The following is a 16,434-nucleotide window of genomic DNA, read 5'->3' as shown; positions in this document are numbered from 1 at the left end:
TCAGACTCATAAGTCTTTTGTTAAAGGTATTTACATGTTTTTTTTTGCTTAATTGACTTTAACTCTAGACTGCTAAACCCCACTGCCACAGTTATAGATGAGAATCACATCTTCTGTCACAGAGACTTTTAGGCCTAATGGGTTAATCTTGTACACATTTCATTCTTCGATAACAAATCCGTATACATTTACTGTTCTCATTCAATCGTATTACACACCTAACGTTAGACGTATACATAAAGTATAGGCCTAACAATTTCACTGCTCACTGTTTTTTTTCTTCAGTAAAACTTAAACATCTTTCAACATAGCTTGGTATCAAGGGTTGTAATGGTTAAAACTAGAATGAAGAAGAATGGGTGAATCTAACTTCACAACCAGTGAATATTCATAGGGCACTTTCATAACAAACCCGTTGTCGTACACGTACAAAATTGCCACTCCTTGCCCGAACCTCAACGAGACATCGCGAGATCTAACAGGTATAAAATCAGAAACCCTCGCTCAAGCATCAACGAGACATCACGAGATCTAACAGGTATAAAATCAGCACCCCTCGCTCAAGCATCAACGAGACATCACGAGATCTAACAGGTATAAAATCAGCACCCCTCGCTCAAGCATCAACGAGACATAACGAGATCTAACAGTTATAAAATCAGCACCCCTCGCTCAAGCACAAACGAGACATCACGAGATCTAACAGGTATAAAACTAGCAGCGTTTGTACAAGCTTAAACGAGACATAATCAGATCTAGCAAGTACAAAATCACGAGACATCACAAGGTCTTTAAAGGTAAAAATAAAAAAAAAAGCTGCAGCCCTTGCTAAAACCTCAATGAGACATTACGAGATCTAGATAACATGTTTGAAATCCCAAAATTTTCTCCACAATATCAGATTATACAATCACCAATAATAATACCAAAAAGTGAAAAAAGTAAAAATTAAAAATAAAAAAAGTTCAATGACATTTCCCAGTATTAAAACGGAAATTTATTTGGTCTCTCCGAGGAGATTGCACGCGAGGTTTTCATCATGAATAGAGTGAAGATGAGGTCAACAAAGGTCATTTCATTTGTCTTAGTGTCGGATTCATCGACCTATTATTACAACAAAAAGAGTATGTTAGTGTTAAAAGCAAGGACAAAGGTCTAGTTAGTTTAATAGTTTGAGATTATTTTTCTTTCTTTTTTAAGTTAAAAGACTTAGTCAAACTTTCTAATTAACGTCATGACGTTGGACAGCTGGCTAGTAAAAAGATAATTAAATTCTGAATTCAGTTTTTTAACTGCAAGGACTCTTATTATACCTTGATCACCTCTTACACCTTGACCATCTCTTACACCTTGACCATCTCTTACATCTAGACCATCTCTTATACAATAACCATCTATTACACTTATCTAAAGGGGATGAACTCTGGCCTTAAAACTATACCTATCTATAATGTACAAGCCACTTCCTTTATTTGATATTGTGACAGGTGGGGTAATGTGACGTGTGTTTGGCACGTTTTATGTCTAGGGGATGATTATTTTTAAAGCTATCACACCCCCACTTATCAGCATATGAATCGGGAGCAGACACGCAACGAGACAAAGCAATGAAAGATAGATACAAAAGTTAAAATGAAGAATATTTATTTACATAAATATACATATAAGAATAAAAAGGGGGAGGGTTTGCATCTATCTCTTGTATATTCTATGTTTAATCATCACTCTTGCACCTAATAAGAGAGTATGTCACTTTGTCCTCTGACTTAGCTGGTATTCCTGTTGATGTCGCAGCTGGCTGTGTCCTGGCTTGAGGTTCTGCAGCTGGAGGTGGCGCTCTAGCGGATAGAGGGACGCCGGTGATATAGTTCTTGTGGAGTCTCAATCCCCAAAATCTAATATCTGTAGTGGGCACAGTAGGGCGGGTGGCCGGCTACCGTGGGCACAAGGTTACTGCGGGCAGAGCGGATCTGCCGTGGGCAGCGTAGTTGACAGGATATGTCCAGTGAGTTGCAGAGGGTTGGCGTAGCTATGACGTCTCACACAGACCTGAGTCCATAGGGACGTCGCATCTAATAGCTTGACAGGTGGGCTGTCGAATAGGCGGGCAATGCCGATAGCGCCAAGTGGTAGAGTTGAGCAGATCTCAGTAGGCAAGTGCAGTGCCGAATAGCACTAAGCACAGATGCAGGTAAATAGATCGTTGATCCAATAAATAGATATGCAGGTCAGTGGGCTGGTGCGGTGCTGAATAGCACTAAGCACAAAGATAGTAGGTGATTCTTGATAGCAAATAAATAGGCAGGTAAGTAGATCGTTGATCCAATAAATAGGCAGGTAAATAGGCAATAGGCAGACACCTGAGGGAGGCTGCGGATAAATAAAGACAAGTTAGGACATGTCTCTCATGCATCTTATAGATGCCCTCGACTGAGGTGCATTCGTCAGATTGGTAAAATTGCTTTAGAGCACAAGGGGGAGGTGATGACAAATGGGATTTGGAAAATAGATGGATGATAGTAGCAATATCAAAATGTACATAAAAGGGGAAATAATAACATAAAATGTACATAGAAGGGGAAATAATAATCTCAAATGAACAACACAGGTGGATAGAGAAAGAAAAGGGGGGGGGGGTTGAATTGGGCGGTGGTCAGCGACCCAGATGATTGTTTACATATGACCGTGGGTCGAGAACAATGGAGCGCGCTTGAATGGTGTGTCCGTTCAAGCGGCGCAACTCTCCTTAGAGTAAAATGAGTACAGGGGAGACAATTCACTACAGGGGAGATAACTCGTATCTCTTTTCTAGACGCAGTATTAGTGCGCTAGTAAAATTATCACGGTTGTCAGCCGAGATAAAGGAAATAGACTAAGATGTACGAATATATACATAGTTGCATCAACGATCAATTGAGCAACGTAGCATTAATAGATTAATGCAATACATAAAATATACATTAGCCATGTTCATGTTTTCTACTTACGCCAGTGAGAAATACACAATGCACTGATTAAATATAAATGAACTAGGCAAAATACACATGATAATATCCAATGGAAATATACACAGAGTAAATAAGATGGAACTTGTGATTAAGTTCGGCTTACCACCAGGTATTCCTCTAGGAGTGAGAATGTATGAAGTAGTCCAGACTCAATAGCTCAGCTCGAATGAGAATGAAAGAGAGTTTGATTTGAGTTGGTTTACTTTATATAAGCCTGAAAGTGCGGGCGGACACAGGAAATGCCCTAGGCTAAGATTTATCTTACACGTGGGTGGATTTGACTCGAGATGGGAGCGTCGAGAGGCCCTTTGACTTGAGTAATCTCCTAGATCAAAGAGAGACGTAGGAGAAAGGGGGGGGGGGGTTAGCTTGCATTCAAACCAAGGTGGTGTAAACCGCGACCGTCCTTCAGACATCCGGCGGGTAAGACAAAAGAGATTGTGTGTTTACCTTTCCCCGATCAAGGGCAGATAAATGAAAGGACGCGCCTTAGCTATCTCCAATGTGGTCAACTAAGTCTAGCCTGGAGAGGAAAGGGTGGTGCGGGTGAAGAAATTGGGGTTAGGACGGGGAAATAATTGAAATAAAATAAATAAATAATGGAAAATAATAATTAATGCTGTGATAATTTAGAGTGACTCTGACAGCGAGTTTTTGACTTGTCACAGATATCAAACAAAGTAATTATTTCCAATATACCAATAATTGAGTATTTTCGTTTATCGATTCATGTTTTGCTAGGTACAATAAATAGTTGTTTAAAGTATCAACTTGATCGGAGAATACGTGAGGGAAAGATAGCGAAAATAATTATTTAAGGGGACTAAACCATACAAATTTAGACATACATGTAAATACTGAAGTATTAGTTTTTCTTCTTGGTATTAAACAAAATAATTAATTACCAGTAATTAATTCTCTAAATGGTTCCTTTTTAGCAGTCCCCGAAAGGGAAAAAGACGTTATTAGTTTTGTGTGGAATTTATGTCTGTCCGTCCGTCCGTCCCGTTTAGATCTCGTAAACTAGATAAGATAGTGAAAATCCGACATCATAATATTTTAGACTATTCAAAGTTCTGATGCAACGGCTACTTTTTTCTTATTTGAAAGCGAAAAATCCATTTTTTAAAATCACTCACTCTGTCAGATTTTTCATAAAAATACATTACTTTTACGACTATTCACTATACATAGTAATAATTACGGGAGGCTCTTTAGAAGGGAAGATAGCTATATACCATATTTTCGACACATTTATGCAAATGGTTTTAGATTTTTTGTAATTTACATTTGTATTGCTAAGTTTAGTAAGTTCTGTCATACTAACTACTACATTTACATTTAAAATTTTTTAACTTTTTTTAAAGGGAAAAATCTATTTTGTATGCATATAAGTTGGACATAATTTTAAACAACATTTAAAAAGTAGTTTTTTTTTAATATTATCGCGTTAACTGCAGCTTTACAGAATGCCCATATATCATTTAACTAAAAGAAAAAATTATTCTTTTTACGGATGTTTTTTTCTTGAGAATTTGAATAAGAGATTGACCATTTACAAAACAATTAGATCAATTAGATAATCAGATTATAGGACATCAGTTAGGCCAGGTTCACATGTAACATTCACTTTCACTTTCCCCTATCCTTTGGTCTGCTGGACCGCTGGGGCACCACACACGATCTGTCAACCTTCTTTATCCATTCTTCTCTGTCATTTGTCTTTCATAGAATGTCATTCTGATGTTCTTTCTGAAAATATTGAAACCTGCCTTTTTACCTGCCTGGGTTGACCACTTCGGAGGCCGATTTTTGAGCTTGTGTTTCCACACAAACTGTCTTTATAACCTTGTTTTTATTCATTTATGTCTTGTATACGCCAGTAAATAATTGTGCAAAGTGTCAGCTTGATCCGAGAATTGGTGTGGGAGAAAGAACGTGTAAACAATTTTTACCAGACAGACAGACAGGGTGAGTTGATATAAGCTTCGTAATAAAAATCTAACTTTTTTAATAGCGCATATTCTATATCTCTATTTCGTACGAAATTGCGGAATCTGCTTTACCCGGAGTTGTTAAATCTTTCCTGGCCACGACACTTTGGGAATCTATAACTTTTAGTATTACGTGGCAAGAAGAGAAACTATTTCAGAGGAAACGTAATGCTTCTCAACAGTCATCTTAGTCTATTTTTAGAACAGGATTTTACATGAATGGACTAAAAGAAAAAGGCGTGACAAATAATATCCAATGAAAATATAGGATTTATACATTTGAATAATCGGGAATATCTTTATTTAATGACACTTATGTAGAAAAATAATGTGCTGACATCTAATGGAAGGTCAAAGTTTGAGGTCACTGGGGGGGGGGGGGGGGCTGTACTGAAGACGTTGTTGTCCTTACAAGGGAACGTTGTATTTTGTTTATAGTAAAGAAATCCAAGGCTTTCTCTGCCTTCAAACTCAGGTTAATTAATAGATGCATTTGCTTTTGTTTTCTGTACTAAATATTAATTATTGTATATAATACCTAAATATCTAATATATATATATATAAATAATACCTTTACAGAACAAACACCAAAACCACAAAATTAAAAAAAAAATACAATCAAAATTTAAAAATAATAATTAAAAAAAAAAAAAAAAGAATATAAGGGAGACAACTCCACACTTACACTTTATATCTCAATATTGTAGAAATTGTTTTCCTTTTGCGGTATCAACCAAAATAATTAATCACCAAAAATTAATCGAACGATTGGTTAATCTTTTAATTGTTTCATGTTTGTTAGGTACAATAAAATTATTCTAAAATCTTTATACGAGAATGGGTGTGGGAGAAATAACGTGTTCAAACGTTTTACCAGACAGACAGATGAGTATCACTTACCAGCATCACATGTAAAATCCTAGAACACATAATATGTAGCAACATCATAAACTACTTAGACAAACATAATGTCCTCACCCCATACCAACATGGCTTTAGGAAATATAGATCATGTGAAACACAACTAATAGGACTAATTGATGATTTTTCAAAAGGTTTAGATAATAGTGAACAAATAGATGCTATCTTACTAGATTTTTCTAAGGCTTTTGACAAAGTTCACCACCATAGTTTGCTTAAAAAATTAAAATATTTCGGCATTAATGGTCCACTGCATCAGTGGATTAAAGATTTTCTGATAGGGAGAGAACAAACTGTAATAATAAATGGCTCTAAATCAACACCGATAACAGTAAACTCAGGTGTACCTCAAGGAACAGTCTTGGGTCCTCTACTATTTTTAATTTACATTAATGATTTACCAAATTGCATTAGTTCAGGAACAAAAGTCAGATTATTTGCAGACGATTGCATAATATATAGAACAATAAAAACAACACAAGACACAGATATTTTACAAAGAGAATTAGATGAATTATAGAAATGGGAATCAAATTGGAGCATGTCTTTCCACCCAGAAAAATGTCAGTTGTTAAGAGTAACAAAAAAACTAAAACAAATTAATTCCACTTATCTTATTCATGGTAAACCAGTAACACAGACTAAAAACGCAAAATACCTAGGTGTTATAATAAATGAAAAACTATCATGGAATCCACATATTGATGAAACTACAAAAAAATCAAACAAAGCATTAGGATTTATTAAAAGAAATTTCTATAAATCAAATAAGAACATAAAACTAAAATGTTATTTAACCTTGGTTAGGCCAATAATAGAATATGCATCCTCCGTTTGGGACCCCTCAACTCAAGAAAACATTAAGAAACTGGAACAGACACAAAATAGAGCAGTGAGATTCATAACAAACGAATTTTCACATTTGACTAGAGTAACACCTTTAGTAAAATCCCTAAATTTAGAAAGCCTTCAGGACAGAAGGCTCAAAAGTAAAGTAGCAATCATACATAAAACACTGAACCATAATCTTCAAATACAAAAACAAAATTTAATAAAATACTCTGAAAGACACAAAGATAAAGGCACATTCCTCGTCCCATATGCTAGGACAAATTTGTACAAATACTCCTTCTTCCCTAGTGCTATTAGAGCATGGAATGGGTTGCCTGAGCTAGCCAGGAAAACCAGTGACTTGGCAGAATTTAAGTCATTGGTTAATATGCATGACTAAATGCATGACGCGTAGGACGTAATCATCTTCTTTTTTGAAGTAACGTCTGTATTATATAAGATAAGATAAGAGTTGATAGAATCTTTGTAAAAAAAGAAGCAATTCAAGAATTTACATTTATTCTCAGGAGTCACTCAGACAACATTGTATTTCTCAGAGCCACGTAGACAACCGTGTTTTTCTCTAGAGGAAAGGAAGTAACGGTGTGTTTTCACAACAGCTAAATTAGAAAATAGTGTTCATATACAAAAAAAAAATACTCCTCGTGAAGCTCGGTCTCCGGCCTCGCCAGACAGGGAAAACCAGTTTTGTCTCAAGGATTCAGTGTTTTTCAAGGAAGTAACATACTTTTAAAGGGCATCTTCGGGGGCACTGTTTCCATCTATCTATCTATCTATCTATCTATCTATCTATCTATCTATCTATCTATCTATCTATCTATCTATCTATCTATCTATCTATCTATCTATCTATCTATCTATCTATCTATCTATCTATCTATCTATCTATCTATCTATCTATCTATCTATCTATCTATCTATCTATCTATCTATCTATCTATCTATCTATCTATTAATGCAAGTTCAGGGTAATAGATGTAGTCAATTAGGGCGCTAGACAGCTAGCCAATTAGGGCGCTAGACAGGGCGTGCTAAGACCGAGGAAATAATCTAACAATATATCACTAAAACTTCAACCAGGAAGGTCACCGAGTTCGCCATTATGGTCAGCGCGTGAGAAACTGCCACGGCAGCCAACAGTGTTGCTAAGCAACCAGAAACCCAAATGAGATATTAGCAGAAGAATATATTTTTAAAAAGTCTGATATTCAGAAAAAAATATATCATTAATAATTCTATAGTGAAGGTAGATAGTGTAAACCGCATTGAATAACATAAAATCATGTCTCTGAACTAGAAACAGCCCTGAAGAATCGTCATTGATTTTGATTGCTTCAAGAATGAACAGCCAATACGCCTTAACTTGTTTGAATCACAAAACAAGCTAAATGTAGCTTATGGCAGGATGGAAAATGAACACGTAACTGCGCTGCTGGGTGGAGTAAGGGTTAAAGGTTATTATTTTTATTACAAAGCTTATATCAACTCACTCTGGTAAAAATCTTGTACACGATATTTCTCCCACACCCAATCTCGGATCAAGTTGAAATTTTGCACAATCATTTCTTGCACCTGACAAAACAAGAATTAATTAAAAAAAAACTTAATTAACTATTGGTGAAAATGCAACGGCGCCTGGTGATTACATATGCCCAACCTTTGACCGCGGCTGTGTATCTCTTTAGTCATACAAGAAGTTGCAAATGGGAAAAGATCATCTCTCGAGACGTAAAATGCCACAGAGTGGTGATGAATTATTTTGAAAGGCATAGAAGAATTTGTGTCGGAGAAATAACGTGTACATACATTTTACCAGACAAACAGACAAGAGTTGATATAAGCTTTGTAAAAAAAAAAGTGCAACTATGTCGTACCGTGACACAATGTTTTAATACTGAGTAGAACTTTTAGTCACCAAATGCTCCAATAAGAATGTGACCTAATTTACTTCTTAAGCTCAATTTCTTTTAAAGTAAAAACCTAAAAAATAACCAACAATTTTTATTTATATTATCCTAAATTTAACATAACATTAGTTACATACGAGATAAGACAAACAATTAAAATCTCTCAAATTGTGAATTGCAAATTAATTATCAACGCAAGGTGTTCGGATTAATTAATCAAATGCAGTATACTCTTGGAAAAATTTTAATTACCAATAGAAGGATATGAAATTATCAAAAAAAAAAACCCGCTTCACTTTTACACATATACAAGATACGTAGTACATAAAAAAAAACAACAACGGGATCTATTTAATAAACTTCATTGTGTGGCGTCATGGGAAATTAAAGGGCAGATAAGCTATCAAAAGCAGGATCATCTATGGAACAACCAGATCCTTAGACATGTTAACCACCTCACCCTAAGGTCGTTGTTAATCAACAACCACAAAGAGGAGTGGCTCAACCAATGGGCAACAGGAAACACAGGCAGAGCCATGTACAAAGAAATGAACATGCCTAACAAACTGGACAGTATTAACTTCCTCCCAATCAAAGAACAATCTACAATCTTCCAGCTAAGAACAGGACACACACCTCTGTTAAATTACCATCTGAATAAAATAAATCCCACACAACTCCCCCTTTGTAGACAATGCACCGATCATTCTGAATACGTCAACCATATTCCTTTTGAATGCCCCCTCCTAATCCACCTTAGGCAGACCCTACTTCCACTACAGCCCAACATAACCAACACCCTGCACGACAGTGCCGAGCAGCTGAAGAAAACTGCACACTATTTTTCCTTGGCACACTCTGCAAAAGAGCTTGCAGCTCAGCAGCAAAAATCTGGCTAGAAGAAGAAGAAGAAGAAACTGCATTGTGCCAAACTTAGGGGAGGAGAAACAAGGAATAAAAAGAAGACTTAAAACAAAAACAAAGCTGATCTAAGGGAACGAACCACAAGTTTTAGCTTGATCCGAGAATGGGGAGAAAAAAACGTGTTCAAACATTTTACCTGACAGACAGACAGACAGACAGAGTTGATACAAGCTTTGTCAAAATCTTCTCCCCATGTGCAGTGTTAGCTATTTAGCTTTAAATGAGTAATATAAATAGAACAGCGATACTTCAATCCTCCTAATTCATTGCTATTAGAACATCTTGTCTGGGTTATGGTCTGTCGCCTCGATACTATGGGGTTCGAAACTTGCAAGCCACCACCTCCACCGTCCTGCGGGAGGCCTGGTCTAGGATGTAATACTCCTCAAGTCTAAAGGAAATGTCAAACATAAAACAACAACAAACAGAACTCAAGACAAGGGGACATAAAAAAGTCTTGGCTAACATCCCAACATTGCAACATAGAGATCAACTGAAATCTGATAAAATAATTTTTTTTTTTTACTGGAGGGAAAAACTGTGTCGTCTGAAGCAATAAGTCTTGTAGAAGATAGACTGAAGGAAGAACAGATGGAAATACACATACAGAGAGAGCTGGAGAAAAAGAGAGAGACAGAGAGAGAGGGAGAAAGAGAGAGGGGGAGAGAGAGACAGAGAGAGAGAAAGAGAGAGACAGAGAGAGGGAGAGAGAGAGGGAGAAAAAGAGACACAGAGAGAGGGAGAGATACAGAGAGAGAAAGTTAGAAATACAGAGAGAGAGAAAGAGAGAGAGACAGAGAGAGAGAGACAGAGAGGGAGAAAGAGATAGAAAGAGGGAGACAGACAGACGGGGAGAGAGAGAGAGAGAAACAAAGAAGCTTATTGAAGTTAATAATGCCACCAGGGACCATTAATTTATTGTTTTGTCCAGCTCCAAAACGGAAGCTACCGAGTAAATTATTCAGCAGACGACTCGGACACATCTGAGATAAGACTAAGATCATACAAAGCGAAGACAACTTTAGTAACATTCTGCCTCAACAAGGGGAGATAACATCAGTATATGTGGTGAGGTATGTGTGTAACCTTGGTGTGTGTGTGTGTGGCTAATGACTTTTTTATAGTACTCAAAAATTAAGTCTAAATGGACCAATATGTCTTGGAAACAGACAGACTGGGACACAGCCATGTTAAGTACTATAGGGTATAAATAATTTGCACCTTTTTGTTACAGTGTAAAGATATTTTTCTTGTGTGAGTGAATGGGCTAGAATTGTGTAGGAATACATTTTTTTCCAGTGTAAAGTAATCTAAATTTAGTTGTAAGTAGACGGTGAAACTAGAGGTTTGAGAGTTCAAAGTTTTTCACAGTACAACGACTAAGCTCGATTTCATTCTTAATGTGTTTCTAAAGTGGCCTTGTTTTACAAAGGCACCCAAAAGACTGAGAGAAAGAGGGGGGAGAGAGAGAGAAATAGACAGGAGAGAGAGAGAGATAAAGGGGGAGAAATAAAATCAAATATGTGAGGCAGAGAGAGGGAGAAAGAGCTTGACAAGAGACCAGGGGCGTAGCTAGGAATTTTCCATCGTTTGGGTAACAAAAACACTCATTGGGGCCCCCCCCCCCTCAAAAAGGGCCCGGGGGGATTTTCCAATTCTCCCCCCTCCTCCCCCCACCCTTGCTACGCCACTGCAAGAGACTTAGAGAAGAAGATGCAGTTAGAATTGAGAGTCAGAGAAAGATACAGAAATATGGAAGACGTCAGAGAGATACAAACTTTGAAGGTTGCGGGATGAGAAGCACAAAGATAAGACAGTCGTGAGGAACAAGATCTCGAGAGAGGCAGAGAGGACAGAGGGAGAGAAGCGGAGAGACAAACATTAAAAAAAAAAAGCGTCAAAGAGACACGATGGGAAAAAAAGAGAGGAAGTATTACAAAGAGACAATGCGACAGAGAGAGAGAGATGGAGAGAGAGACCAAGAGAGAGACAGACAGAGAGAAAAGAGAGAGAGAGAGAGAGAGAAAGAGAGGAAGTATTACAATGTGACAGAGAGACAAATGGAGAGAGAGAGCGACCGAGAGTGAGAGAGACAGAGACAGAGAAAAGAGAGAGAGAAAGAGAAAAATATTGAGAGAGACAGAGGGCGAAAATACAGATATGGTTAGAAAAACACACCAAATGAGAGAAGGGAAGGCAGAGAGAGAGAGATAGTGAGAGAAACAGTGGGCGAGAGATAAAAAAAAAAGGCACAGATAGATAGATAAATAGATAGATAGATAAATAGATAGATAGATAGATAGATAGATAGATAGATAGATAGATAGATAGATAGATAGATAAATAGATAGATAGATAGATAGATAGATAGATAGATAGATAGATAGATAAATAGATAGATAGATAGATAGATAGATAGATAGATAGATAGATAGATAGATAGATAGATAGATAGATAGATAGATAGATAGATAGATAGATAGATAGACAGAGAGAGTAAGAAGATGGAATTAAAATATACAGTGGTGGGACAAGACATAGTTTTTCTTATGGTTGAGATACACATTGCGAGGGGTAAACAGAAAGAGATACTGTACATGAATAAACACTTGAATGTGTCATATGTTTCGTTACATAATTTCATTAAAAGAAAAAGAATGAAAGAAAAGAAGATAGAAAGAAGCCTTACCTTTTCTAGTACTGTCTTAGACAAGTTCAATAGGTCAAATTGTCAAAGTGTCTCCTCACTAATTCTTAAAGGATTTTCATTAGTTTAAATTTTCCCTCTCAGCGGAGGCTGTGCTTATACCTAACATGCATATGCACTTACCATACAAAACATACATTTATATACATATAACAAACATAATGTACATAATATCGTCGATAACTCGCTTACTAGAATTCAAAACAGCAAAACCGAAAAGATGGAGGCGCGGTGGCCTAGCTTTACTTCCGAGCTGGGAGTCCCGGGTTCGAATCCTGGTAAAGACTAACATTTTTAATTTCGGATTTTTTTTTTAGGCGCCTCTGAGTCCACCCAGCTCTAATGGGTATCTGACCTATGCTGTGGAAAAGTAAAGGCGGTTGGTCCTTGTGTTGGACACTTGACGCATTCGTTAACAGTGGGCCGCAGAAACAGATGACATTTACATCATCTGCCTTAAAGAACGCAAGGTCTAAAAAAAGAAAGAGTAAAACTGTAATTTAGAACCGAAAAGAACACATTGAAAACGTCTAAAAGACGAAACAGTGTATCAAGTCGAAAAGGAAAATGACCAAATGAACCAATCAAAGCAGACTGGTATTACTCAAGACAACGTTTCTCTGAAGAAAACACCATCCAGATCAGATCCAACAAATCCATTAACCCAGTTTATCAACGACCCCACCAGTTTCCATTTCATTAAACCCAGATAAGGAAATCAGTTGTCCGCCCTTGTGTTTCATCAGACATTAGCCGCCATATTGTTTTTCGAACATCTCACAGCCACAGCGTTGTTGTAAACACAGAAAGGATAGACTTATAAACGTGGGCCTGATTTACTTAGATGTCATCATCTACAGACCCCCATGGCACTTAAGCTTAAAAAAAATTTTTTTTAACATATTCAGTTATGGCTTAGAAAAGACGCTAATTCTAGGGTAATTATAATTTATATTAAAAAAAAATGTCATTCGCGGCAGATTTCCCAGATTTTTGAAGACTGAAACGTTTAAATGAAAAATATGCTAATTGGCATTGATGACACGTAGGTTTGTAAAAATGACAAGACTTCTGTCCTTATGACATTTGATAGTCTCTATGTCAGAACTAGTTCTGCTAGTCGGTGTCCGGTAAATTATAAAACCTGTCATACTATACTATAACTGGACATTTAGTCTGGCGATCGGGAGAGAGCTGTCAAAAAGCTAAAAATAGTCATAACAGACCATGGGAGTTAAAGATAAACAAGAGAAATCTGGACACTCAGGGTTGGTCTTAGGCATGGGCCTACTCGGCAGCCGCCTAGGGCCCCTATTTGGCGGGATGCCTCCACAGATCAAATGAAAATCATGGTATTATAATAAAAATTGTGAAACGTTATTAAATCTCCAGAGGAGGATCACTATACGAGTCTTTGTTTCTATGTTTGATTAATTGTGCATGGGCCTCCATAAAATTGTTCCACATGTTCTTCACTTACTTAAATCGGGCCCTTAGGTCCTATTAGGAGTTCATCGTTTACTATACTTCACGTCAACACTATCTCTAAAGATTTATAATTCAAATTGATTTGTTATTCTTTACGCATCAAATTTAAAGTGTTCCGGTGATATTTTCAAATATTACATTTTCTGAACTCAATGTGTATGTTCCGCGTGCCATTATAAGCATCTTCGGCTTGGCTTAGATATAATCGTCATTAACACAGCTCGTCATTAACACAGCTCGTCATTAGCACACCTCGTCATTAACACAGTTCGTCATTAACACAGTTCGTCATTAACACACCTCGCCATTAGCACATCCCCGGGAATGTTGGACAGTTATAAGCACGCACTACTGTGGAAACTATAAGATTCACTTTGAATGAACAGACAACCCTCTTGGCAGACGTGAACAGATTAGGGGTTAAGTAAAGAGGGAAGAATAAAATATAAATGTAAAAATGATATAGAGGCCTTCCCTATTCTGGCATCCAGCCACTGCTAAAACGTAGGGCTACTTGAGAATGAAAGGTCATGGTGCAAAGGTCACACACTGTCCTTCTGACAGTAAGAACTATTTAAGAACATATGCTTACCTTCATCTGGCTTGCTGTTCAAGGGCGCGGAGAAAACTGACGTGGAGAGTAGGATGACGTAGACAAGCGGAGTGACGTAACTGATAGACATTCTTGTGTTGCTGTTTTGTTCTTGATTTGAAAAGTAAACGCTTAGCGACTCTATAAAACCAGCTTCTTGGCTCGGTATACCTGGACTTAAACTATTTAGGGTCTTAGGGCTTGCTCTCGTTGGAGAATCTGGCACTCTTGATCTGTAACGTGGGGATGAAAAAAAAAAAGAATCAACAAATAATTTTAGAACTTCTATTCTAGAGATTTTGTCTTTAAAGGGTTGAACTAGTTATGTCTATTTCATCTCTCTTCGATTCTTCTATATTTTAAGACTTCACGGATTACGAATTAAGCTTAATGTTTAGATTAGGGTAGCGGTTAGATTTAGTTAGGGGCTACATCACCAGAAAATTCCTCATTGGACACTTACAAAGGGACTACAATGAATTTTGCTTCTCTTTAGAGAAACTCGACCCTGCCAGCGCCAGAGAATGAATACTCGTTCATTTCTAACATAATAATAATAATAATAATATCTCTAAGAAGATTCTCGTTGCCTTTCAGAGAGCGTTACTGCTGCTGACCTGCCACATCACCAGAAAATGTCTCTGTGGAGATATTAATGGGACTACAATGAATTTTGTGTCTCTCTCATAAAGCTCGACATTGGAGGTGCCAGAGAATGAATATTTCTTTTACTTCTTTTTTGAAATAATAATAATAATAATAATAATAATAATAATAATAATAATAATAATAACAAATTAAAACATAGAAATAATAATTACATTTTTAGGTTTCATGTCGAACGAGTCAAAGATAAAGATTTTTTTTGTATTATATGACAAATCTAACAAGGAGCTCTTGGGTTTAAATTTAAACAAATATTCAAGCTATTGGTTAGATTCTGGGTTAATTTATGTCAGACGTATAATGATAACTTCTTATTACAAAGGCAAAGTTCAAAAATGATTTAATTCGGTCATCGCGTTGACCAGAAACCTGGTCAGAGTGATCTAAACTCAATAACTCAGGTTAAGACAGAAAGGGCGGTAATATGATCATATCATGGAATAACAAAAGAGATCCAACGATGTAATGATATGATAATAAATAAACAAGAACCATAACTCACGTTTCTTTTCCCGTGTGTGTTGATGTTATTGTTGCTGTTGCGATTGCCTGCCCGTGGCCGCTGGAAACAAAGCTCTGCTCACTACTGCCTGGTAGACTCCACGGGCTCGCCCTGGTCGCTCTCGCCTGCTTGACAAGGTGCTGGAATTTGTTCCAGAGACATGCGACGTCTGGCGGGTATTGGTGACGTTGCGCGTGACGTCTGCGTGGGTGGTTGAGAGATTTTTTTTTCGGCTCCCTCCGTACCGTCCCCCCTCCCCTCGCTAGATCACCCCCACCCTCCACCCTGCCTCCCTTGTTAGCGCTGTGTGGGAGTGAAAGAAACAAACGGCTGACGTTTGAAGAGACACACTGTGTCCGGTGCTAGCAGGACACATTCTCCAGGTCTACAGTGTGAGTGATCAGCCCTCAGTGTCCTCTACCGGAAAAGGATTTCTTAAATTGGTTCTGAAAATGAGTTCTCTCCCTTCGTTAAAGTCGGGACAAAATGGAAGAAGAGTGCACTTGTAACAGATGGAAGCCTGTTCCAGCCCTACTCTAGACAACATTTATTTTTAATTTTAACGTAAAATAATTTACGATGGATATTTTGTTTTGAATCTAACTCTTTTCGCCTACGAGTAACACAATAATAATTTTAACAACGAATATCTCTAAATCTAAACAATTTGGACTCATTTTTTTTAAAGTAATAAAGTTCTTTATTGACAATTACTTTTTTGATTTTATATGTGCAGGATGTAGTGCAATAACATAAGTAAAGAAAAAAAAAGAATTTAAAATCAGATCAAATAAGATAATTTCAAGTACAATAAGCTAGGTTAATAACATATAAAGATCTAAGGTATATCATGATAAGATAGATTAAAGTGA

The 16,434-nt window shown here is 37.0% G+C and overlaps 1 protein-coding gene across 1 annotated transcript in view; it reads right to left on the bottom strand.

Annotated features, from left to right (window-relative positions):
• The window catches only part of LOC106069834 (uncharacterized), a 114,831-nt gene extending 99,038 nt beyond the window's left edge, over positions 1–15,793 (bottom strand). The window contains exons 1-2 of the mRNA XM_056016819.1: positions 15,563–15,793; positions 14,395–14,627 (exon numbers count right to left, since the gene is read on the bottom strand). Coding sequence (XP_055872794.1) covers positions 14,395–14,485 — 91 coding nt within the window. The 5' untranslated portion in view covers positions 14,486–14,627; positions 15,563–15,793. The remainder of the gene's footprint in view (positions 1–14,394; positions 14,628–15,562) is intronic.
• Between the last annotated feature and the right edge of the window lie 641 nt (positions 15,794–16,434).

This window comes from Biomphalaria glabrata, chromosome 18, assembly GCF_947242115.1.
Source record: "Biomphalaria glabrata chromosome 18, xgBioGlab47.1, whole genome shotgun sequence".
Classification (NCBI taxonomy): Eukaryota; Metazoa; Mollusca; class Gastropoda; family Planorbidae; genus Biomphalaria; species Biomphalaria glabrata.
Note: the sequence above shows the minus strand (reverse complement) of the source record. Positions and strands in the feature narration are given on the sequence as shown.